The sequence below is a fragment of the Caloenas nicobarica genome, chromosome 22, assembly GCF_036013445.1.
Source record: "Caloenas nicobarica isolate bCalNic1 chromosome 22, bCalNic1.hap1, whole genome shotgun sequence".
NCBI lineage: Eukaryota > Metazoa > Chordata > Aves > Columbiformes > Columbidae > Caloenas > Caloenas nicobarica.
In genome coordinates, this window is record NC_088266.1 from 7,739,980 (window position 1) to 7,764,675 (window position 24,696).

General features: G+C 44.0%; 3 protein-coding genes across 6 annotated transcripts in view; 1 reads left to right on the top strand and 2 right to left on the bottom strand.

The window, feature by feature from the left end:
- SLC45A1 (solute carrier family 45 member 1) overlaps positions 1-24,696 on the top strand; it is a 67,823-nt gene that overhangs the window by 7,439 nt on the left and 35,688 nt on the right. For 2 of the 4 annotated variants that reach the window (XM_065650169.1, XM_065650173.1), the window contains exon 1: positions 10,339-10,518. The exons of 1 other annotated variant lie outside the window; for it this stretch is intronic. The gene's annotated coding sequence lies outside the window, so the exon portion shown is untranslated. Of the gene's footprint in view, positions 1-10,338; positions 10,519-22,635; positions 22,718-24,696 lie in introns of those variants that run through there. One more of the 4 variants, XM_065650170.1, reaches the window with a different exon arrangement.
- ERRFI1 (ERBB receptor feedback inhibitor 1) lies at positions 1,292-10,985 on the bottom strand. Its single transcript, XM_065650177.1, has 4 exons — positions 10,908-10,985; positions 4,532-4,730; positions 4,332-4,408; positions 1,292-3,733 (listed from the first exon to the last, which is right to left on the bottom strand). The coding sequence occupies exons 2-4, from the start codon at positions 4,651-4,653 to the stop codon at positions 2,535-2,537; spliced, it is 1,398 nt and encodes a 465-aa protein (XP_065506249.1). The 5' UTR covers positions 4,654-4,730; positions 10,908-10,985; the 3' UTR covers positions 1,292-2,534.
- LOC135997598 (basic salivary proline-rich protein 3-like) lies at positions 11,073-12,400 on the bottom strand. Its single transcript, XM_065650301.1, has 2 exons — positions 12,321-12,400; positions 11,073-11,793 (listed from the first exon to the last, which is right to left on the bottom strand). The coding sequence occupies exons 1-2, from the start codon at positions 12,398-12,400 to the stop codon at positions 11,073-11,075; spliced, it is 801 nt and encodes a 266-aa protein (XP_065506373.1).

Genomic DNA, 24,696 nt, shown 5'->3' on the forward strand with positions numbered 1-24,696 from the left:
AACCTGCAAAGCTTCCCTCACAACTCTACAGCCTTAATTACCCACTTGGAAAACGGAATACAATTTTTGGATCACACAAACTTTGTCCCCCAAAGCACAGGAATCCAGTATCTAAGAACATACAAGCCAGGCTTCCACTTGCCTTTGTCAGTGACCCCCTCACTGTCACCCAGAGAGAACCACTGAACCATGGGCCAAGTCCTCAGTGAAACCCTATTACTCTGGATTTTTTAAGGGAAAATAGCCAAGTTACTTAAATGCTGTAGGACTTGACTGTAAATGACTTTCCTCATACTGAAGAGGCACATGAGCTCTGCAACCTGCTTGAGTGTTTTGCTCATAGCCCAGCAGTTCCAGGCACCGTTTTCCATTCAGGTTCAGTCTGTTTTGTTTCAGTTACAGTTGCACTAAAGTTCATCATTTAACTTCTGGAATAAGACTTACCTCTGTGCTGTTATTCAGCTGACATGCAGTAATTAGGCATTACTGAAAAACTACATCTGATATTTTTTCCATCAAGTAGAATTCCAAGGATGGTAACCTGCTTTATTCTGAAACAAAGTCATTCACAGAAAATGCTAAGACTTCAGTCTGCCAGATCAAGGCAAGTATTTACTTGCATACACAGCTAAAAGATGCAAGTTGCGTAATGCTTCGTATCTTCAGTAACCTTATCCATGGCTCACATACTGCAGTTAAATATACTTGCTTTGTGATGACTATTGGCTGTTTCTTTCTCCTCTTAAGAAGAAAAAAAACCAACACACTACGCTTGAGCTTTTTTCATCCTCGTGAGTAGCTCCTCTTCAGTTAGCCTTAATGTACAATTTAGTCCTTTTTAACAGGTGAGAATTTGAAGACAAGAACACTACTGTCCTCTCTTTTCTGTACAATGGTGCCTAACATGCGCTGGGTGACTAGAAATAACAGAGGTTATTAATAGTGATAGGCTGAGTAACTTAATCTTACAGGAGGGTTTACATGATGCTGCCAGGTAGTAAGGAAGAATTAATGGTGTGCAATGTGAGTTATTGAACACTTCTGCAGAAATCTTAAATGCAAGCCTAATTCAACATTTGTTGCATGTTTAACATTACTCACTTTGAAGTTTCCAGTAAATGCAGAACTCAAATGCACAATTGCATACACTACTCAAAAAAGCAAAAACCAAAATGTATCATAAATAAGTATTTTATAACTTTATTAAACTCAAGACATGACAATATTCAAAATACAAAGTGAATTCTTTTTTATTCAATACTGTACATGATGCAGAAATATCAGTGCATTTCTATAGCATGTATTTCACCTTCATTTAGTCTGTACTAAAACAAATAAAAAGTAAGCTTTAAAATAGCTCAAACATCTCATTCAGCAGTTTAAACTGTAAACAGCTTGTTTATTTCTGTTAGGAGGAACACATTCACCTTCTGTGCCTCTGTTAACGAGCACCCTTCCTCTTGTGCTTATCTGTAAGGGGATAAACGTAATCAAAACGAGCACGAGAAAGTGCTAATGCACAAATGTGGCACTTCAATGAACTTGAGTGGATCGCTGAGGCACAATGAGGAAAAATTAAACAGCCAGAAGCAGCATCTGAAGCAGCAAGAGATGGAACTGACACTGTTCATAAATGGAATAATGTTTTTTCCTCATCGCCTCTTCCTCCAAAATACTGAGTAGAAACCAAAACACAAGACCAGCTTGTGCTGCGATTCTGTATTTAATACAGTCAGAATTTCAGACTCTAGGTGAGCATGTAGTTGTCACTGCCTACCTACTAGCAACTGTGCAGTTGCTCACATCCTCTGCCGCTTTCAGGACACTCTCACACGTTTCTATGATCCAGCAGGAAAAGAGCAGCAGCAGAGGCTTACCAATAGCTCGTCCAAGTCTTTCCTAGGAAAAACGGAGCTGTGTTTGGCAACTGAAAGAATCCACAAAACCTAACTCACTTTAAAAGTCTATTAGGGTCAAATTAAGTTGTAAAATAGATTAGTCTTTCGAAACACACTTCCAGTATGCCTGCCAAGTCTTGAAGTGGATATCAGATCTTGCAGTTACCTTCTTACCAGGCTGGCATATCCTAGTCAGAGAGGACAGAGTCTGTTCTCAGCAGAGTTACTAGTCTGTGAAAGAAATTTTGCAAATGCCTGTTGCAAAAACTGTACCGCGTTATCTGCTCTGTCAGCTTTATAAAGGACTCGTAACCAAAGCTACTATTTTGTTTGTTTTGGATAATGTGACTACCAAATATGTTCGTCTAGGTAGCATATAACTGGCCAACTGTGACTACTATCCCTTCATATGTTTCTATGGAATCTTTGCGGGTTTTCAGCTATACATACCAAGACAAAAAACAGTCTAAAGAAACACATCAGAGATATGCAGCATAAGAGGACTTTAGCATCCATTTTCCAGTTCTCGGAGGTCAAACTGGTCCTACTTCATTATCTGAGAACCTTAAGAACTTTGTAACATGGTAAAGTTCAGCTCCATCCTGAACAACTGAGCTGAGACTGTGCTCCCAGAGACTACGGGGAAACCACATAAGACAGGTGTTTTCGTTTGAGGTGACCAGCTATGTCCATTCGAGGTTTTGAGTCCAGTTTTGTTGGGGCTGAAGTGGCTGTGCAGTCACCAGACCAGGACTGAACCTCAGTGTTAGAACTACTCTCTTCTGCTTCTCTGAAGAATTTCTCGTACTTGTCCAAATACGGAGGCCTTTCGGGCAGCAGATAGTAGTGCGTGGAACTGGCCTTCTTACCATTTTCAATAATGGGCAGAATGCAAGGGATCCTGTTGGAAGATCCTTCACTATTTTGTCTTTGTAGAGCTTTGCTGCTGACGTACTTAGGATCAGGTGCAAAACTCTGGGTGGGGGGCATAACCCCATTGAGGTATGATGGCAGGCTTTTGGGACTCGGCGTACGGGAATTGCTGCGTGACAAAGGTTCTCTTGGGGGCACTTTTGGAGGCCTGTCTTCATCACTGTATGCACTAGAAGCAACTTCTGCTGACCACCTTCTGTAATCTGGTTTGAGAGCCCTTGGAGGTATGGGAACCCTTGGTGGAATCTCTGGTTTATCTTCATCAGAGTTTGGAGAAGACCGATTTAAGTGTCCAGATAGCCTTACTACTGGTTTATTAAGAGATCCAGCTGGCCCGGAATGGGACCTTCGCAAACGTCGATGCAGCTGCTGTGGAGGAGGATAAATACTGGATATGTATCCACTTAGGCTTTGTGTAGGGTTGGCATCTTCTGGTTTTGGTCCTGTTGGAGTATCAAAGTATGCATAGTTGATTTGTCCACAGCCCCTAAAGCTCCGCCGGCTTGGAGCACTGGATTTGAAAGGAGGAAGTTCGTAATCTTCTAACAAAAAGTCAGTATCTGAGCTAGTCAGGAATTCCACCTCTTTGTCAACCTCATCTGGAGTAAGGTCTTCAGAAATAGGCAGAGGGGGTAATGGTCTGGAGCTACGCTCATTGGAAGAAGCAGACAGAAATTGAATTGGCCCATTTTTTATTGGCATGTGAGGAGGCGTTTCTTCAGAAACACAGCCCATGGTTAATGACAGTTTACTAAAGCCAGGAACGAGATGGTCTTCGTATCTTGAAACTGGCTGTTCATTTCTGGGACTTACAGGAGGTGGACTGGATTTCTGAGATGGGACTTGGATGCAACTTTCAGGAAAGCTGTGGTCATTCATGGAAGCATGGTTGGAAGAGTGCCCTAAAAACACGAGAAAGTATTAGAAATGCTTTTTTAAGTAACGCTCTAGCACAAGACTTTACCACTGCATATTTAACTGTCGTTCCTTCTAATGCAACAATAGGTAACGTCTGCTTAATGATTCCAGTAGCAAAAGTTAGCTATTATAGATATTTTCTGGTCATGGATTTATGCGTGTCAAGTTGAGAGCAGCTGTTTCAAGCCAGTGCTCCAGTTAAATGAGGTAGTTCAGGAGACCCCAAGCATAAGCACCAGGACAGAGCTACAAAGATCCCAGCAGAGGACTACAAGGAAACAAGTGCTGTTTTACTAAGTGGCTTTTCTGTCAGAAGTGTAATGGCAATTCAGAGGCCTCTGAGTAAAAGGTTTTGTTTAACTTGATCATGTTATTTAAAATGTTCGGAGTTTTTTGTTTGGGGTTTTTTTGTTGTTTGGCTTGCAGTAGTATTTTCTTGAAATGTTTGAATTCTGTCACCAGAGGGCAGCCTTATATGCAGAATGAGAACGCATTTAGTGTCTTAGTGAAGACCTGAGGATTTTTTTTTCCAAGACGAATCCATTACACCACCTAAATACCTATGTTAGTCTTTATACTTACCAATGGATGGTAAACGTTGCTCTGTTGATGGATTCAGATTATATGCCACTGCTATAGGATCCACATTAAAGAAAGTACTAAAAAAAAAAAAAGCCTTCGCTGTAAATAAACTGTAAGTTGGTACTGGTCTGGTACAAATATTCTTAATGCTCATTTCATATATCTGAAGATGCAATAGATCAAATTTTAGCCTCACTCACTTTTCAAATCCACTGTGGCTACCCCAGCAGGTTTTCAGACTCCCCATGCCTTGACTAGTGTGAAGAAATCCAGTTTTTAATGGGACTCTGATCTCTTGAGCAGCAACTCCTGCAGCTGACATTATGCACTGCTCTCTTGTGATGTCTCACGACCCTAGAAATTCACAGTCCTTGACAGGTTTCCTGCAGTTTTCATTCCCTTCAAAAGAGAGGAGGACACAAATATCAGAATTGCAAACTTGATGACTTCATCTCCCGTACGAAATTTCAGTATGTCAAGGAATTAAATAGCTCTGTAGAAAGGCCTTCTGTCCTAATGCCTGCCAATAAGAAAACTTTACCAAACTTGTTTATTTTGTCTGACCGCAAAACTAAAGTACAAAATAGGTAAGTTCTCTTACACAAACTGTATAGGAAAAAGAAAAATATGTTCAATAAAGCTATTGATAGATGGCAAACGTGCACCAACAACTTCGGTTCTTGTACATAAACTGCCAGTTAGTTATGCAAAATAAGCTTTCCAGAACAATCTCTTTAACTTTCTAGTAGCTATCTCTAGTTTCTTCTTTCTGCTGGTGAGTTTATGGTTTCCAGTATAGCCAACATGTAACAGCCTAATCTGTTTTTAAGTATTACCTTCAATAGCTTAACAAATGGCCTATTCTCCAATAAACATAATTACCGACTACTTAAATCAGAATTACCAAACTTCTTTTATATAAAGCAGTCACTATTATTACCAAACTTAAGCATGAAGATACTTTAAATCAGCCTCAAGTCTTTCTAGCTGTTTCAAACAAATTGGAAATCTAGGGATTTGAAATAATCTCAGCTTAAACTGTCCTGCTATATTGAGCTTTATTTTGAATGTGTGAATGATGCTTTACCTGGCCCACTTACAACAGGAAAAAAAAGCGTTGGCAATTGCTTTATAATGAATAAGTAATCATAGTCTGAGGAACGAGTTGATTCACGGGGCTTTGTTTAGGAAATTCAAAATGGATTGAGGGGGCGGGGACAGTCAACATTCTGAAGGCTGGAGAAATTAAGTCCGAGACTATAAGCAAACATGTTCCCTGGGTCTATGCTTCATCTACACGAATATCCTAACTTCAGCAAGTACAATACGGTGTTATATGGCTGTTTAAGACAAAAAATATTAAAACCAACCATCCAAACAACCAAAAACCAACGGACCCAAAACAGTTTCACTCTTCTCTCTCTTGAGAATCAAGACTATTTCTTAACACAAACGTCCTTGCTTCTTTCCCACAAAAGAAAAAAATCCACCTGAAGTCAACCAACAATGGAGGGCCAGCTACAGACATCACAAAAAATCCCCTTCTCAGTATGGTACTGTAAGAAATCATAGAATCATAATAGTTTGGGTTGAAGGGACCTTCCATTCTCACCCAGTCCCACCCCTGCCATGAGCAGGGACATCTTCACCAGATCAGGTCGCTCAGAGCCCCACCCAGCCTGGCCTGGGGTGTCTGCAGGGATGGGGCATCTAGTGGGGTACAGAAACAAGTAACAGCTTACGGTAAATCTGTTCGAACCCAGTGCATTTTAGCCAGGCATCTAAGAACTCCAGACGAGAGTCTATCAGCTTGAATAGAAGTGGACAAGGGCCGAACCAGCATCCTGTCTGCTGCAGCAGAGCATGAGAGTTCTACTTACTTCAGCCCTCCTGATTTTAGTGAAGACCTTCCTTTTCAGGCAATCTCCTTAAAAGCTAGCTTAACCCTGGACATTTTTGCATTACACAGTCAAGCTGGATCCTTCACAGTAATGGGAATTGCAGATTTTTCATAGTAAAATTAACTACATACACCCCCGGGAAGCAATAACATAGTTCTGATTACCAAATGAGTTCAAAATGTCTAGTAGTCCTGCAGCAGCAGTTCATCCCTCCAGTTCTGTAAGTGCAAGCAGAACCATTGTCTGTGTGCAAGCAGAAGACTGGAGAAACCCATTTGTCAAAAAGACTTAAGCAGCACAGGGCCAGTATAACACCAATTCTAAAATTACTTCCTATCATGTTAACACAATTTGCAAATGAAACAGCTATCACATCAGCTCACACTGTGTTGAGCAGTGATTTTTTTTGTGCCTCACAGATCCTATCCTATTACCAATGAATCTGCAAAAGACACGAAGGAGAATGAGTTAGTGAACCTAAGGCTAATGCCTGTGGAGTTTGTGCTTCCATTTTGGTATTTTTTGAAGTCAAATGCAAGTTAACAAGTTGAAAAATCACTGATACAGCACACTGATTAGTCAGGAAATGACAGTACTCCATCTCAGCGCACATACAAGATCTGACGAGACCATGAACGAGACATTGATTATGATACAAAAATGAGACAGGAAGGGGGGGTGGCATTGCTGTAGCTGAGAGCACATGTAACGTGCTTGCTATGATAACATAGAACCCTCGCAGGGCTTGTTAAGAAGCCCAACCTCCATCAGATCCCATGCCAAAACCACTGCTCGTAATTACTGTGTCAGCTTTCTGAATGCTGGCTAAATCTCAGCTCTCAAGACTGATTGTTGCACAATCGCCTGTCTGAAATCCCTCTGGAATGCTAAGTTCAATTTCTGAAATGGACTTAAATATTTACATATGCTAGGAAAAGGTAATTTTCACTTGTTTCAATCAACTCTTTATTTTTAAAAAATAAGGCACGCAAATTTTGCAGCCATAGAACTTGCTTCTAACAATAACGTCTTTGTGAATTCAAAGAAGGTGACTTGCCTTGACGTTTCGGGAGGAGTTGTGAATGGACAGTTACGAAACTGTCCTCCATGCCTTAAGCAAGGAGTATCAAGAGAGGTAGCACGTGTGCTCTTTCACTAAATCACCCAGTTACTTTTTCAGCGGAGTCTAGAGAGCTGATGCTTATATTTTAAAACATGCACAAGCTTGTTTGAAGAAATAGTATCTTAAGAGGGAGCCACGAGGATGTGTAATCGAGAAGTACAAACTCTGTATGTACGAACTCCGGTTATTCTGCTTCTCTGGCCTAGTTAGGCATAGGTTACGGCACTTGGAAAGATCGGAACACTTTTGAAGATGTTACAGTTTCAGTGTTATTCAAAAGGAACTGAGTTAATTCAAACTAAAACTATAGCTAGTAATTACTACAGGGCAGATAGAAGCCAAGGCAATTCAAAGGTTTGTCGGTGCATTAGGAAGCTATCAACACCATCCAGTCTAAGGGAAGGTAACTGTACAAAGGAAGATACTTTTTAATCATTCATGCTGCTCACATTAACAAATACAAATTATTCTAAATATCAGAGATGTGATTGATTTTTAAGGTTTTTTTTTACAAGGCCAAATATACTTTTAGACTTGAACTGATGAGTGAATAATAGGATGGATAAGTGTAAGCTGAAAATGGTCTAATGTATCCATAAACAGCAGGGTATCTACATAGTGAAGGATGTATATGGGAAGCTATAAAAAAATTCTTGTGAGATGAACTTTCATTACATAAAACATCCCAAACATACAGTTTTCATAATGACACATATCACTAAATACTTTTGTTATAGTGACAATAATCCTCTATTTGGAAATTAAGAAGCATTGGCATGTATTTTAGCTCAACACCTATAACTGATCACACAGATAGTCTTGTTGCTCTGTTCCCTGCTCTCCCAGCCCCAATGCGACCAAATATTTGAGGCTAGTCAGGTTCAGAATAAAGAAAATCTTTCTGGTATTCACAGTAGAACAAAGCATGCTCTAATATGTTTCACTTAATGGGTATGGAATATAGCAATTTTATGTTCGGATTTTTGAATGCCTGTACAAATTTTGGACATGTTTTTATAAAGGCAACACTCTTGAAAAGCAGCTTTTATGTATTTCTTGTAAGAAATGGGGAGGTGGGAAGTAAGCCCTACTTACCACTTTCGGGAGGGGAAGAAATGTGGCTACCTTAAATCCACAACCTATTTTTGCTCACCTTGCCATCACATATCTTTAACAAATCTCAGAAGCAATTCACAGGAGGAGGGGCACATTTTTGCACTACAAGTCATCTGCTCCAGCTAGCTGTTCCTTATTTGACAGTGTGATGTCATTTCCTCTTCTTCCTTTGACTTTCTATTTAATTTAAGCACCTAAGATAGACCCATCTCTTTTAATATTTAAGTATTTCAGACTTCTAATTGGATTTTTAAAAGCCTAGGAGCTGTTAGTATACTTTCTGGAACTCCATATACTTAAAAAAAAAAAATTCCTGCTTCTCCTAGTGGTCATATCATCCCTTAAATGCCCTTGTCTTTGCAACTAGATGCATGATCAGTAACTGACATACAGCAGAAACAGCATCATGAGAAGATTAAGTTAAATCTATTACTTTAATAACTAACTAGATATTATTTACTATGCACCAAACCTCCACAGTGCGGTTCTGTATTCCTTGGAGTCACAAGCCAAATCATGCTCAGATACAGGCCACAGAAGATTTTTCCATTTATAGGAATTATATTTTTTACAGTTATTATATGAGACATATTCTTAGCTTTGGGAGATTTTTTTTCTACGCATTTTGCCAACCAGAAACGGACCATTCTATGGTAGAAAATTTAAGACTATGATCACTTAGCGAAGATGGATAAAAAAAGCTGTTCAAACCACAGGAGGTTGCAAATAAAATTAATTCTACGTGTATACCCCAGATGACGATGGGCATAACTTTAAACAGATAAATCAACTGAACAGCAGACAAACAACGTATCTAGATTATAACAGTCAGCTGTTTTGGAATATATTCAAAGAACTGCAGTTCGTCAAGGAGTTTAAGTTCAGTTAAAATTTGGACTACCACTTCATGGTCCTACACAGCAACTGGGAGAAACTTGTAAGTTGCTGGTACAAAACTAATAATTAAATAGCAAGACGATTGCCTTGCCTCTGCTTGTCAGATTTCAGGTGCATGTTTAAAGTATGGTACTTCACCCTCCTGAAAATTTTAATGTGATTATAGCTAGCTTGCATTCAGGAAATAAAAATTCCTTTATAGCTGACTCAGAGTCATATAACTATAGCATTAGACATGCTGTGATAAGTTTTAATTCGGTTTTCCACTACAGAGAAGTGGAACAGTTTTCCTGTGAAATAATTCCTGTCTTGGAGAGGATGGCAGACAAAGGGCTTCGCCAAGATCATATGCCACCTCAAATGACAGGTTTCTATTTAAGAAAAAAAAGAAGTTTGTGTGTAAAGTAACCTGGATGAATTGAGCAGATTAGTTTCCTCTCTTAGTTTTACGAGCTTATAAATGCAATTCACAGATGTGTTTGTGATGCAGAGGCATCGTTCATCTGTCATTCCAGTACGATGGCAAAGATTTGAGTATCCCCCAACTGACCAAAGAGACCTTGTCCCCAGAGTCTTTCCCACATATCTGTTATCTTTAGATCAAGCATAATGAGTTTTTGGCTTATTGCTTCAGCAATACTGCACAGGGTCCTTAGTCTGTGTGCTAGTGACACGAGACCACTGGAGTCTCAGAGTCACTTGGGACTGCTCGCTTGGCATGACCAACATCGTGCGTGTCCACAGCGGGCAGACACGCTCGAGAGATGCTCTGTAAATACTTGAAGGGTAGAGTGGTGTCTCCAGATTTAACCACCACAGACTGGTTATTTTAGAAAATCGAGGATAGGGGTGTACTGGGGTATTAAGTCATAGAGAAATGTCTATTCTAAATTAAGCCATCCTAAATTAGAGTGCAAAGCCGAGAGCCTGAGCCCACAATGCTGTTTCTGTTTACGCAGAGAGGAGCAGCTTGGAGTCAAGTGAGAGGAAACGCTGCCGCTCCTCCGGGCCAGGAGGGAAGCGCGGGGCTTTCCGGGAGCGCGGCTGCGGACACCGCTGACCCCGGGATCCCCCCCGAGGGGGGTGCCCCTGAGCGCCGCCGAGCCCAGCACCCCCCTCGCGGCCAGACGCCTCCAGGCAGCCCGCGCAGGTAAGCGGCGCAGCGGCGGCTCTAGGCCCGGGTTCCCCCCGCCAGCACCGCGGCAGACAACGCGCTCCCGCTCGGCCCCGGCGCGCCTCCCGGGCCGCCGCCTCCTTCCGCGCACGCTGGCGTGGGCCGCGCCGGCACGGCGGCTCCGTTCCAGAGGCCTGGCCAGCGCTGGCGCCACGGCCCGGCCGGGCCCGGCCGATCCGCTGCTGCCGCCGGCGGCCGCCCGCTCCTCTCCCCAGCGGCGGGGCCCGGGACGGCCCGCGGCCGAGGAAGCTCCGGTGCGTGGCGGGCGGGAGCGGATCCGTAGGCCGCAGCAGCGAGGGGCCCCGCCGCCATGGCAACGAGCGGCGCGGGGCGGCGGAAGTGCCGCCGCGGGGACCGTCACTCACCCCGAAAGCGTCGCGCAGCTCCGCATGTCCCCGCGCAGCAGCTGGCGCTACACGCATGCGCCGAACCGCAACAGCGCCGACCACTGCAGCGCCGGGCGCGGACGGTAGTTCTTATACTGGGGGGCGGAGCCGCAAGGGAGCCACGCCTCCCGGCCGCGCCCCTCCTCACGTTGCGCTGCCGTCGGAAAGAGCCTTAAAGAGGCCGCGGCCGCGCGCGGGCCTCTGCAGGGGCTGCGGCGGCGTTCGGGCGGCCGCTGCCGGGACGGCGCGGGCCTCGCCGGGCACGGGCGGGAGCTGCAGTGGGCCCCGGTGGGGGAGTGGGCGCTGGCAGCGATGTCCGCTCTTCTGGGCCGGTCTGCGCGAGTGGCCGCCGACGCGTCCGCTAGGCAGCGCTGCTGGCGCGGTGCCGCCCCCGCCTCGGAGGACGCCCCGCCTCCGCCCGCGTCTGGGAGCCTGGCCGCCTCCGGGCCGAGCGACAGGCACGTCCGCTGAACGGCCTCCGCGCGGGGGCGAGCGGGGCGCGGGGCCGGCCGGGGAGCTGCTGCCCTGCGGCGGGAGTGAGGCCGCGCCGGGGGGCGGAGGCGGCGCGGCCCGGCCCCGCGGGAGCTCGCGCTCGGTTTCCGCAGGGCGCCGCGCTCCCGCCGGCGGCTCTGGGGGCAGCGGGTGCCGCGGGGCGGGAGGCGGGAAGCCCCTTCCCCCGGCTCGGGAGCCCTTTCCCGGTGACGCCGCCGCCGTCCGGGCGCGCTGGCTCTGCGTCCCGCAGCGCCGGGGTCCCGCCGCCCGGCCGTGCCGGCTGCTGCCGGCTCCGCTCCCGCCGCCGCGTGCTGTGGCGGCGGGAGCAGCGAGGCGGAGCTGGTCCTCGCCGCACGCGCTCGGTGCCCTAGTGCTTTGCAGTCAAAGGAAACGCTCGCCCTTCGGTATCACCAGAAGGAGAAAAATACTAACGCTTTAACCGTTGTACGGATTGCAACTGTGAATGTCCGTTTTCATGGACTTTGTGTTGAAATTAATCCATCCTCACGTATAATGATTTATTGGACATCTTGAGTAATCGTATGTGGGTTATCGCAGACTTGACAGTGTGTTTTGTGTCTAGACTTGGGCATTTGTGATGGTAAAATGCAGTGGTTAGGGCAGTAGGATTCTCAGTGAAAGCTGCTGTGTTAAGACTGTTTATTGAACGTTTGTGGGTGATGCTGGTTTTCACACCATAAACAAAGAGAATCTGGTTTTTGATCAGTTTTGCTGTACAGTTCAATTGTTTGTTTGCTGGACAAAGAAGTGTCAGCGTGGGGCTCTAAAACTCCCAGCACTGAGAGCTGCTAACAACAAGATTAACAGAATGTGTCCGCTGTGCTCTTTGAGCTGGAATAGTTATTAATATTGCTGAGAAGGAAGAATGCTTGATTTCACTGCACTATGTGGTGCATGGTGCAGTTGACTTCTGCTTTCTCTTTTGTGTTTTCTATTGACCTCTGATGCAAGTCCCCCATCTGCCCTTGTTCTTCTGGACAGGAAACTTTCCTACTGCATATTTGTGTCATAAGAACTGCTGTATTGCTGTATAAATGAAGGTGATGTGAGAAGAAAAGGAAGGAACATAAGCTAGGAGAGATTCTCTGTTGTTTATTTCTTTTTTTTTTCATTGGATGTGATGGAGAGGTTCTCCAAAGTTGGCTGGGCATGTTATCAGATGAGAAAAAGTGAAAAGAATTCAAGAGGGGGCGGTGGACGTGGAAGCCATCAAAAGAGAGGAGGAGAGCAGACAAGCAAGGTTGTGTGGTTTTGATTAATTAGGGCTTGCTCTGTTAAAGGTGAGGCTTAGAGGGGGTAGCAACTAGTGGTGATGGCTTGTGCTGAACTGTACGTGCTCAAAGGCTTCTTCCAAATGCTTTGCTGTAGTTCTGTTGATCTGACCGTAAAGACTGCAACTAATTGTTTCTGTGGATGAACTGTGCATGCAACATGAGTTATTTTGAGTTTAAAGTGTCCTGGTTGCATATACGCGTTGAGGAGAAAGTTGTCTTTCTAAAAAAAAAATATATATTCTGGTGTCTTCATGCACATACTTGCTGATGGTGCAAATAGACCTAAATGTTATCATGAATGGGTACAAAGGACAAACTTTTTTAAAAACGCATTTCAGAAAGTTGACGTGACTTCCGTAGGACAAACTGCTGCAGCGCCTCGCCTCCGTGGTGGAACGTGAGGACTGGTAGATGTTTGGCTTTTAAACTTGTTTGTGCCTGAGAATCTTTGGTCCAGGAAAAGGTCATTCTGGCTTTCCTGCCGACGTTAGCATACGGTCTCAGTGCTTCCATCAGCAGGCCTGGTTTTGCTCTCTTGGATAATTTAGGAGTTAGTTCACGTGCAGGTAATGGTATGGAATTTTTGTGTCTTGCTGTTAAATGACTTTATCTATGGCCTTTGTTCGCTAAAACCCCATCGCCTTAAGTTTCTGATTGTTCTGCTGAATAAAAATGTTTAGTAATAGTGTCACTTGTAATGGTTTCTGTACTTGTGCACAGCAGAATTTGAATTCTGTACCAGAATTCTTGTTTCTCTTCCTTCTTTGCAATATGAAGTTATTTCAGGACTCTTAAACCACCTCACAGTTCTGTAGGCATGTGTAAACCACTCTTTGCAATTTGCTAATTAGCCTAAAGACTAACTCCTAAGTAATCTTGGACATCCTGGTTGGTTAATACTAGTTAATAACAAGTCTGCTAAAAAGCAGCTCAAGTAGTATTACAAGGCGCTTTAAACCTCTTTTGCACCCTCTTTTGGAAAAGGGGAAGAAGACTTGTCTATTTAATAAACAAAATGTCTGAATTATGTAAAGAAAAAAATAATATCATGGACTTTCATTCCTGATAGTCCCTTTCATTCAAGGATTCCCTTTGCAGAGGGAATCCCTGTGATACTGGCTGTGATTTGATCAGAGTTGCTCCTATTTCTAGCTTGCTTTGCAGCATATGCCTTTTCAATGATCTCAATTCCCTTGATATTTCCCATTTTCAACACTTAAAATTTCTGGTTGCTACTTCTGTTGTTTTTGAGAGGAGAGAGGTGTAAATGTAAGCAGCAGCTGGAGAGGCAAAATGCAAAATCTCTTTAGGAAGCTAGAAAATGATGAAAGTAAAATTTCATACTGAAAGACTAACATGGGAAGTAATAGATCTGTATTTTTAAGATAGAATGTCAGATACAGTTCTTGTGTGGTTATTCTGTAGATTGTAGTGGGGTTTTTTTATGAGCCAAGTTCTATAAACAATATCATTGTTTTACAGCAGCTGCTGCTGCATTATTCCTTAGTCCTACTTATTCGTGGCAGCTGCTCTTCAGCAGGAAGTTTGGGGTTTTTTTCCGTGTTTTCGAGTAAGCATGCCTCAGGTCTGGTTACCTGAAAGGGAATGACTAGCTTAGACACTGTTCTGCGTTGTTAGTGACTAGAAGAGGTAATTGTGGTAAGTCATCAGAGAGGAAAAGCTTTTCTGAAGAGAAGTAAACAAAGTGTAAGTTGGATGCTGTGGTGCTAGTTTTTGCATGACTGGTTATGTGAATGAGGGTGGTGTAGATACAATTCTACAGCAACTCTAGAGGTGCTTCTGCAGAGCCGAGACCATCTGTCACTTCAGTTTTTTCAGATGTAGCCTTTATGAACCCTTTAGTAGGGGACTGCTTGGGAAAAGCAAACCTAGCAAAAAGCAATGCAGAAGGTGGCCTATGAATAAATCTTTCCCACTTGACAAGTCCCAAATTCTGTCATTATTCGATAGAATAAAATACAACACCTTGGCCTTGGCTTGGATATGGACTTCCAAAATGAATGAGTTGTCACGTCCCTCATCTCTTTCTTAAAAAATCACAGTCTTTACCTTAAGCAGAATCAAGATGCGCACAGTAGAAGTTAAACTATGCGCGATCCTTACACAGTTTCATTTCATAGGTCTTAATCAGGTCCTTATCTTCTGTTTTGTGGTAGTCTGACAGAGTGGATCTACATATGAATGCTGAGGTTAAGGAGTCTATGTGGTACTGTCTTACTGTAGTGATGCTTCCATGATGACTATGTAAACAAAGTATGCAGGTAACAACATTCTTACCTAAGTTTTGAACATTTGTCACCCTAAAGTGAGGGAAATCAACTCGAAGGTTTGTTAATTCGAGGGAAAAAACCAATACCTACGGGATGCATTGGAATTGCCGTAGTCTCACTGAACTAATAACAAGCCAGAGACTGTGGTGCAGCGGTGGTAAACTCATGTGCTGGTACGTGGGTGGAGAAGTCATATTGCCCAACTTACAAGTGGTTAAACTTCATGCTTACTGTACGGGGGATTTTCTATGGTGGTACTTACTGTGGGACAGAGAAAGATGCATAGGTTTGCAAGGAGTGGGCAAAGTCAATGAGTTTGAGCGTAAGGTGCATCCTAAGGTTACCAATGCAGACTCTGGTATTGCAAGGGTAACAATACACAGCTGTGCAGACCTGACGCTGATATTCAGACTCCTACAGGGGCCATTACTCGGGCTTTGTGCAAATTCACCCCATACAAGACTTTAAAGCAATTGGATAATGCTAAATTGCCTCTAAAGTCACCTGTAGAAACTGAGGCAGATAGCAAATCTTTTATGCTTCAGGCGTATGGAAGTGGTTTGTGATGCAAACATACTATCTGAAGTGGAAGTACAGCACGGCTTTTGTGAGCTCTCATCTGTGTGCCTTGATTACATCTCTGTCTGAACACTGCAAATGCCAGAAGTTTTACATGGCTTCAAAAACTAGGCACAGAGAGCCTGATGAAAGAAAAATCCATTAAGGCTGTAGAGAGAGTGCCTTAGGTTAGGCTGCTGGGAATTAGGAGAGGACATTGTTCACTGCCCTAAACACCTTGTTACCTTTTTTCCCCGTGCTAGGGCAATATCGGGTTAGGCGGACCTCGGATCTGAGGCAGCGTGGCTGCTGTTAGGATACATCTGTATTTTCTTCTCCCTTTCATATTTCAATCGGACTCTTCTATTGTTGTCTGCCTGTGTAACTGGGTACACAATGATTTAATTCTGCTTACAAGATTCAGCTCAGGTCCTTGTCTCTGCAGATGTGTCTTGAATCCTTCCTGGAAAGGACTGCACAGTTCTTTAAGTCTGGAGACAGCAAAGAAGCGAACAGGATTAGGAGAGCACTACAAAACTTCTTCAGTGTGAGGATTTGTCATTGCTATGAATGAGGGAAATGTGCTTACTTCACTGGTCAGGTTGGTATGAATGCAGTTACACCGGGCAGGTGTAGGGCAGAATGAGTGTGTTGCATTTCCAGTTTAGCCAGAAGGCCCACAGAAGGGAGGAAACTCATGGGTCAGTAAAGGAGGGCTAAATTAGAGGTTAGCGTATTCAAGTGTCTAGACAGCAAACACAGACATACTGCAAAAGTCAGTCTGTCAGGGAGTGGAGAGCCTAGATTAAAAAGCCATTTCAAAGGCATGTTGCCTGGATGGGGTAATCATGTGCTCAGACTTTTTCAGTACATAAGCATAAGCCGAGTGAGGAAAGAGATCAAAAAAGGACACAAAGGTTGAAACAGATTCTGTAGGAGCTTAGAGCAGAATGGAACTTGATAAATTAAAAATAGCTGTTTGTTCACACTTGTGTTTCCCAGAAATGGCCACAGCCACATCTGGTTTCTGCCATCCATTCTGTAATATTTGAATGCCTCGCAGAAACGTTACATCCATCCCGCTGCTGTAGGGACATTGTTATACAGTCCTCCAGGCTGAATTCATTCGTGCTCTCAAGCACGTGAGCTGGTCATCGAGAAGCAGAGCTCCAGTCTGATGAAATATCCGGTGTTCACTCAATCCCTTTGGATTGGATTGGATTCTTTCAGGGCAGTGTTGGGAGACGTTCCACTGCAGGATGCTGGGCAGATGAGCAGAAACAGAGGAGCTGACTCAGTTCCCAGTTGAACTGCCCTGTTGCATCCCATCTCCCACCATGCAGAGCCAGAGGCCTTGCTGTTAGCTGGCCCACTCAGCTGTGTTTTTATGCCCTTTAGGCACAGCGTTTCACACAAGTGTAGAGTTACGCATAATGACAGTTTGGGGGAAGTTCCTGGAATCTATCCACATGCAGTCTTAGGGTCTGCAGTAGCACTGAAGTTCCTTTTCATCCTTTCCAAGAACATGTTGTATTCTGTTACCTTGGTCTGTTACGCTGTTTTTCCGTGTGCTTTTTCTGCCATGGTCATCTCACTAGATAGATAGATGTTGTCTTTGTGGTGAAGCTAAATGGCCGGCGAACAATATGATGCATTCACACAGTATTTTGCAAGTAGAAGTGGCTGCTCTTCAAAACAGCTAGAAGCTATGTGAGTAGTGGCATATTGCTCAGTTTGAGCTGTTATACCGCTCTTTGTATGTTGGCTTTGATAAACAGCCAAAGTGAGCTTGCATCTGAAAACTGCAAAATACTCTGTAGTGTTTCTTATCCTTGCCAGGGAAGGATTTCTGTCTCTTTGCTCCAAGAGGTCTCAACTGGCTTGCACACTGCAAGGAGCATATCCCATGCTGGGAGGGCTCTGAATTGGTCCTTGCACAAGGTAAAGTTTATTAATTACTCTGTCAAAGACACTGAGGTAAGGGACATGCATTAGATCAGGGAGGCTGTCTGTGGAAGGAGCCAGTCCTGGGCAACGCGCTGCAGCGCGTGCTGCTGAGGCCGTGTCCACCGAGTCCGTCCCCAGGCACACCGCAGGCATTGCCCAGCGTAAGATGCGTGGATTGCCATGGCCAGACCCTTGTTTGTCAATACTGAACAGGAACTCTTGAGAAATAACTAAACATTGTCAGCACCTATAGCTGTTGGGTATTTTGTGGTGGCAAGCCTAGAAGTGGTCAGTCTTTCACAGTCATAATCGGGCAGTCGGCTTCACTGAGATTGGAAAGAGTGGTAGCAATCCGCTATTTGCTTTCTTTGTGTCTTTTCCTGTGGCTTGTTCTATCCCTTTTACCTATTAAAGGCAGTTCCATAGTCTGTTCTTTTGATAAAACAATTTATTTATCGAGTATCATCAATAGGTGCGGCTTATGACCTCTACAAAATAAATAGTAAAGAAAACTGACAGCCCGGAAGCATAGCATGCCATTAAAAACATAACCCAGGAAAGCTCTGGATGTCTTGTGTGTCAGGTGGGTATTTGTGAGACCTCTGAAAGCAGGGGAAGGAGATTTCATGAATTTTGCAGGATCTGAAGGTGGAATACTATGTGGCTTTGGTGAGCCAGGAAGGTTAGAGCAGTTTGAGCAGGAAGGACAGTGGGGGTGGAGTTCGGCTTGTTCTCATTCTGAAACAGTAATTTTAGTCGAAAAGCTATATATATAGAAACAGCATTTGGAAACAGTTCTAAGTGTGTCGTTGTAGAAATTAATAGTTCGGTAACTTGATTCCCGAACAGTAGAAAGTTAATTTTATTCATATTTGAGATTCTGCCTGTATAGAGTATGTGGAAGGGGACACAACAGTCTGTCGAGCCTTTGTATTTTGAGATGCGTGCTCGTATTTGCACTACTGATCCCTTGCTACAGACATCCCCAAACCAGCGAGACTCTGCTGCTGAACGTGCTTCTGTTTTTTTGTCAGGTCAAAGTCTGACGTGGAGTTTTGATGTCTGTCTATTGAATTCCCTTCAGTGTTCAAATTTTTAAAATTTACAACACATAATTCACTAATGCAATTTCTTGTTTTTAACTACATTGCAGAAAATTAATGGGAAATACTTCTCATTTGATTTGAGGGATGAATCCAAATGATGGTGGAGGTTTTTTTGAGGAGCTAAATAAGTTGAGTTTTTAGCACATCTTTGATTTCAACTGCTGAAGTTATATGGTGTCTGTTTTGTCATAAGCATCATCTTCTAATTGTTAATCAAAATGGTGTGAGTACCATAGTCAAAAATAAAAAACTATAGTCAGTTCAGAGGCATTTGAGTTTTACATTTTTCATGTAGATTTGCGGTAGTGAGATGGGGCTGTTGAAAGGAGATGCGAAGAGTCAAGTATGATTGAACTGAATTTGCTATTGAGCTAAAAATGTGGGGAGGAAAAAAGTATTTCTGTAGTGTGGCTGGAAGCCGCTGTGCCGGGGGTCTGGTGGACGTGGCGATGGTTGGAAACTCCTCTCCTGGGTTTTGTTCTCCTGCCGTCGCCTGCGCTTCCTCCTTTTGCCAGTTCTGCGTGCTCATATGAACACAGGAAGAATAATTTTCTTTGTAATTTAGCAACTGGGAATCCCGTCCCAGATAAGCTTTAACATTTCCAGGAAGTCATAGGTACTTCTCTTTAAAACATAATGAGTTTGTCTTTGTTTTCTCCTTCTCTAATTGGCACTTTCCATTCTAATAAACCAACACCCACAAACTATGCAGCCACATGATCTTTTCAGTTAATACAAATCGTCATTTCCAGTCCAATAGACTCAGTTAATTGTGCAAACCTGCAACACACCCATAAAGTGGCTATCTAGTTTGTTATGCAATGATGAATCATGAAGGAAATGTGGAGTGTAATTAAATACAGTGATGCAAAGATAGTAGCATGAAGCCAAAATCAAAGTATAAGTGATAATCATCTGTATTAAATATTTGTTTCTGCATGCTGTTTTCAGAAATTACTTAAATGATAAGTTATCCGGCTGCTGCAGACATGCCTGGCATATGTTTTGACAAGTTTAAAAATGACCCGCAAACCTGTAAATAAACTGAACCAAGTCTGCTATCAAGAGAGTTTTCTGGGGAAGGAAAGGCGTGGGGTTCAATCTCAGACTTGGCGCACAGGCGCTTTCTAATTCTGGTGTGACCTCCCAGGTTTTCTGCTCTTGCTGGAAGCAGTGATTTCAAACTAAATCCTTAACGAAATTTCTGCTGTGAAATGATTTCTAGTAATACAGTCCTTATCTCCAAGTTACTTTAGTATCCACTAAATCTAGCAGGGAAAGATGCTGTCTCTATATTGATGGAGAACTTGGGGCTTACAAAGAGGACAAGTTTTCTAGTGGTGGGTTCGTGATTTCTCTTAAATCTTCTTTTTATAACTTTGACGGTAAGCTTTACAGACAGAAGGGAACACGTGCAGAGCGTTGGCTGCACAGTACTCTGCAAATATGTTATTTTTGCCCTTTCCCAAGCTGCTCGTTGTAGATGAGAGTGTTTGTCTGCTTATTTGCTTGTCTTCCACACACAGCAAACACCGGTGATAACCTCGGCATGTTCATGGTAAACATGTCAAGAATTCTTTTCCTTGTCTGTCAAAGGGCATTGTGTTCCAGCACAGCACCTGACAGCAGCTCAGCAGCATCATCTCCTGAAGTCAGCTGGCTGGCTCCCAAAAGACAGCCTATATTTCGATGGAAAAGAGAGATGATCTAGAACTATGTGTAATGAAAATGATGTCTGTTCAGGATCTCATGTGTGTGCGTGAATATTAAGACAGCGCACAAACTGAAGGTGTGAATTTGAATCTTCTGTTTGACTGTGGATCCAACTAAAGCTGAGAGATTTGTGTGTGGGAGTAAAATTAACATGGGTCAGACGAACAGTCCAGCTAGGCCTGTAGCTGTTTTCAGGCTTTTTAGATTGCTTTCGGGGCATTTTTTCTGGGAGTTGTTGGAGGGTGTGCTTTACGTTTTAATGCTTGGAGGTTCCAAAATCAGTCCATAGCGTGAGGTGGTTATGGCTTACTTTAAAACAAAGACACGGTGTAAGGAACAGGAGGCTTTAAGCAGCCTGTGTTCTAGGACGGTCAACCAGCAAATGTCGTGAAGGATATTGGCAAATGTCTCAGGGATAATGCCTTCCCTATCCGTTTGCTTGCTGAAGAGTTGCTGTGCAATACCTGACACACTCCCTAGTGCCTTTCAGTGCATGCTTTGAAATTGCCACAGGTAGTAGGATAAATTAGACTCAGCCTAGATTCGAGAGATTATTTTACACTTTCCTGTTTCTTCTTTGAGGTTGCACCAATAGCCAACGTCTCCATCTGTATCCATAAGGCTGGTGGGTCTGTAATTCATGTCAGCGCCAGATGGCTGGGCCAGACGAGATAGCAGAGCTTTGTATCTCACCTCAAAGCCCCAGGATGCCTGTGAATCTGCAGAGTATTTTTGCTTTGTGGCATTTCCAGAGGCCGCTCTGCTGCTTTTAAAATGGAGATGCTGAAGAATATTCTATGCCATGAAAGTAATGTTAAGTGTATTTAATCACTTGAATTTACAGGTTTGGGAAATTACATAAACTGTACCATTGCTATCTGTACTTGAGAGAAGCTGGAGCAGCTTGCTTGTCCATCAGGTTCTGGTAGCTGGTGTTTATTTTGTAAAGAAGATATCAACAATGTTATTTGGCAAGCAAGTGAACAGGAAGAAATGTCACGAGAGTGATTATTTCTTGGTGTCAAAGTGAAAGGGTTGGCTTGATAATTTGTCCTGATAGCTGAGTAACCCTGAGTCACCCAACGTAAGGCTTGACTGCTGAAGTCAGATTTAAGGTAGCTGGAGTATCGCAGTCTGTAATCTGCTGTGGCAAAATTGAAATCCGTTTCCCTTCTGAAGACTCTTTCACCCTAAATTGTCATATAATCCAATTAGTACCAAGCCCAGGAAAACAGAAAGCTTTAGGAGTGCCTTTGTCCAGCTTGCTTGAATTCCATTTTTCCAGGTGACCCTGCCCAGAATATACATGCGTTGTTTGCTTTCACAATTCTTAAAGCTGACACAGTGATTAACTTTTGAAGAGTTCCCTTCTAAGTATGCTAGGCTGAGGAATTACGCTTACTAGTGTAAGGTTTTTCTTATGGTGAGTAAAGCCTTCTTACAATTTTAGAAGAAATAGTCTTCCCCAATGAGGAGCTAAGGACAGAAACTCCTGACCAGCTGCTGTGTTTAAAGACAGTTTCGGAACTGCCAGACCCAGCTGCTGATGGTATGTGCCAGGAATTTATTTGAACACTTAGTTTAACTTTTTTTTTTTTTTTTTTTTTTTTTTTAAGTCAGCTAGCTGTGGCATGGCTAGAGAAAGATTTATAAACATCTCAAGTCACCATGGAGGTTCAGGATTCTGTCTGAAACTAAGTCTGTGCAAAGAACCTGGATTCTCTGTGTGTAGAAGCCTACAAGACTCTTATTTGGGCCAAACAGTAAGAGAGAAAAGGACGTTGCTTCCTCGAGGCTGAGTCAGGAGGGGTGGGACAGAGTGAGCAGTTGGCCGAAGGTGTGGGTGCCGCTGAGCCCCTCCCGGGACGGGCTGGCGGCTCCTGGGGCCGCTGGGTGCTTGTGAGACGCAGCGTCTGGCTCGGGGTTTGGAAGGGACTGCGCTGATGGCAGCTGCTGCGGTGCAGCATGTTAGGCATGCTCAGTTGGAAAGGGAAATAAAAAAATATGTGAAATCCTCTTTGTTGCTAAGATGTCAAAATATCCAGAGTACATTCTGTCGGTGTGGGAGGGAAAAGGTTAAGCAAAGGCAGTGCATGTAGTGTCACAGTTACAGCCTCACCTGGGCCTCCGGCCAACAAAGCCAGTATTTCAGGTTGGATAGGATTCAGAAGAGGCCAGCCCTCCTCTTAGGAATGTTAGATCTGACTGCCGTCTCTGAAGAAACTAGACTGGAAAACAGAAATGAGAGAAAAGCTGAGCCGAAGTGTCACCTTCAATGCTGCTTTTCTGTGGAAACAGGGAAAATGCAGTTGTGCTTCATCTGTGTATACCCAAGCGAGGAAGGCCATGCCACGGGCACGCTCCAGGCCGCTGCAGACGTGGCTCAGGTGGGTCCCCAGGCACTGCGGCCTTTGAGGGCCCCCCCTGGCTCCGGGGAGCTGCCACGTGTGCCAGAGGGGACAGGCCACAGGTGCCTCGTGTTGGCAGCAGGGCTGAGCAGTCTGCCCACAGTCCTTCGCAGAGGGGGACTCCAGCCCCAGAAGGACTCCCTGTGACTAGCAATTCTGACTTTTATTTGGCTAGGCTCTTGCAGTATCGTGTCTTTAAAGCACGATTATAACTAGTCAGCAGAGTTCCTAGAGAAATTCCCTTCAGAACAGGTAAGGCCTCGTGGACGGGAGGGCAGCTTGCTGAGCCGTATGCACCCTCACTTGTGTCTTCTGCCATTGAGAGAGGCGGTTGCCTAGAACCTGCGTTAGAGGATTTCTCAAGTGCTGGCGTTTCCACCGATCCTGTCTCACCGGGGGTCCTGTCCTGTGGTCACCTGCTGATGGTCCTTGCTGAAGGATTAATTTTCCCCGGTCGTAGAACTGCTGGCTCAGACATTTGCCAAGGTGAAGTGAGAGCTGGATCTCGGCCAAAAGTCTGTTGGTGATTTTTCCAGAGAGAAGCGTTGGAGCCAGGAGGATCACTTGGAGTGTAGTGGGTGTTATTGGCCTTTATAGTTCAAAGTGATGGGGCATTGCACAAAGAAAAGTCGATAACCAGGTTAGTTCTTTCTCTGTGAGGAAAGCTCTTTCTTATCTGTAGGGCTTTTGTTTTGCATCCTGCTTTAAGGAACTTGGTATTGGCAACTCTCTTAGGCAAGGCACAGAATTAGATGGATCCTTTTTATTTTTTTTTTCTCTCTCCAGAATATCTACTCCTTTATTGCTACCAGCAATGGAAAGGCTACCTCTTTCTGTGCTTAATGCAATGACTGCTATTGTTCATCGTGGTGTTGTATAGGAAGTTACAGCAGTTATTTGCATTGGGCTCAGCACACAACCTCTGGAATTGTCACAGCAGGCAGCTCAAGTTTGCTTTGCAGCTTCCCTTTGATGTGACGAATGTGTTAACTACAGAAATGTTGTCCTAACCTCGTGGCCTCCTTTGTAGTTAGCCTTTCGTAGAACCAGTAAGGCGATTTCCATCACTCTAGCCTCTGCTTGCCTAACGCAGATGTCTCTTAAGCAATACCAAAATATGTCCGGCGCTTGCCATGTGTAAATTTACGTGTGTGTTAATCAGAGGAAAAGGCAAAAACCCTTTGTGCTGATTCTTCTGCTTGGAATGCTGAGAGGGAAAGCTGGAATGCTTACTGGGCCACGAGTGGCTCTGGGGCCAAATAATTTCTGTGTCTTACTGACCAAAGAGACTAAGGGAACAGAGATGTTTTCTGTTTTGTTGAAAGTTGGCAAGGCAAGGTGTACTTTTAATCTCTGCCTCCTCCAAGCCTTTCTAAAACGTGCTCATGCCCATCGAGAACTAGTAGTGTAAAGGTCCTGAGCTGATTTTTATGAAGCTGAAACAATGTCAGGCTTACTATCTGCATCCTGAAGGATAAGAAAATGGAAGTCCACAAAGCGGCTAGTAAGGAAGAGAAATGGATTTACGCAAACGCAAAGCAAAAATTGGAGATGATCAGTCTCCGGTGATGGAGAGCCTGAAGTTCTCAGGGGCTCTTTTCTCTGAGGTGAGAGGTGATGCATATAGCCCAGTGTGTACTGATTGGAGGGGAATTCATTGCTCAGCTGTTTGCCCTTCTCCTTGTTATTCTGCTCCCACAGCCTTGTCACAAACATGGGATATCAGGGCTGTGCAGAAGCTGCAGCTTCAGTCATGTGGCTTGGAGTATATTGGGAACCACGTACATATCAGGCAGATGTCACTGCCTGTCTGCAAAGACCATGTGCAGTTAGTGAGAGTACTTTATTCAGCAGTGTAAGAAACTGCTTGATGGGGATCTGAGATTTTTGCCTATTAGTATATGTTCTTTTTTCATTTAAGCTTATTTACCATTCTGATTTTACTGTATAAACTGTAG

Excerpts from the sequence above, each read along its gene's own strand:
- ERRFI1 (XM_065650177.1), bottom strand. The coding sequence starts at position 4,653 with ATGTCAGCTGCAGGAGTTGCTGCTCAAGAGATCAGAGTCCCATTAAAA. Across the intron at positions 4,409-4,531 it reads AGCCACAGTGGATTTGAAAA|TACTTTCTTTAATGTGGATC; the intron begins GTGAGTGAGGCT and ends TTTTTTTTTTAG. Across the intron at positions 3,734-4,331 it reads GCAACGTTTACCATCCATTG|GGCACTCTTCCAACCATGCT; the intron begins GTAAGTATAAAG and ends TCGTGTTTTTAG.
- LOC135997598 (XM_065650301.1), bottom strand. The coding sequence starts at position 12,400 with ATGGGGGACTTGCATCAGAGGTCAATAGAAAACACAAAAGAGAAAGCA. Across the intron at positions 11,794-12,320 it reads ACCATGCACCACATAGTGCA|CACTAGGGCACCGAGCGCGT; the intron begins GTGAAATCAAGC and ends TTGACTGCAAAG.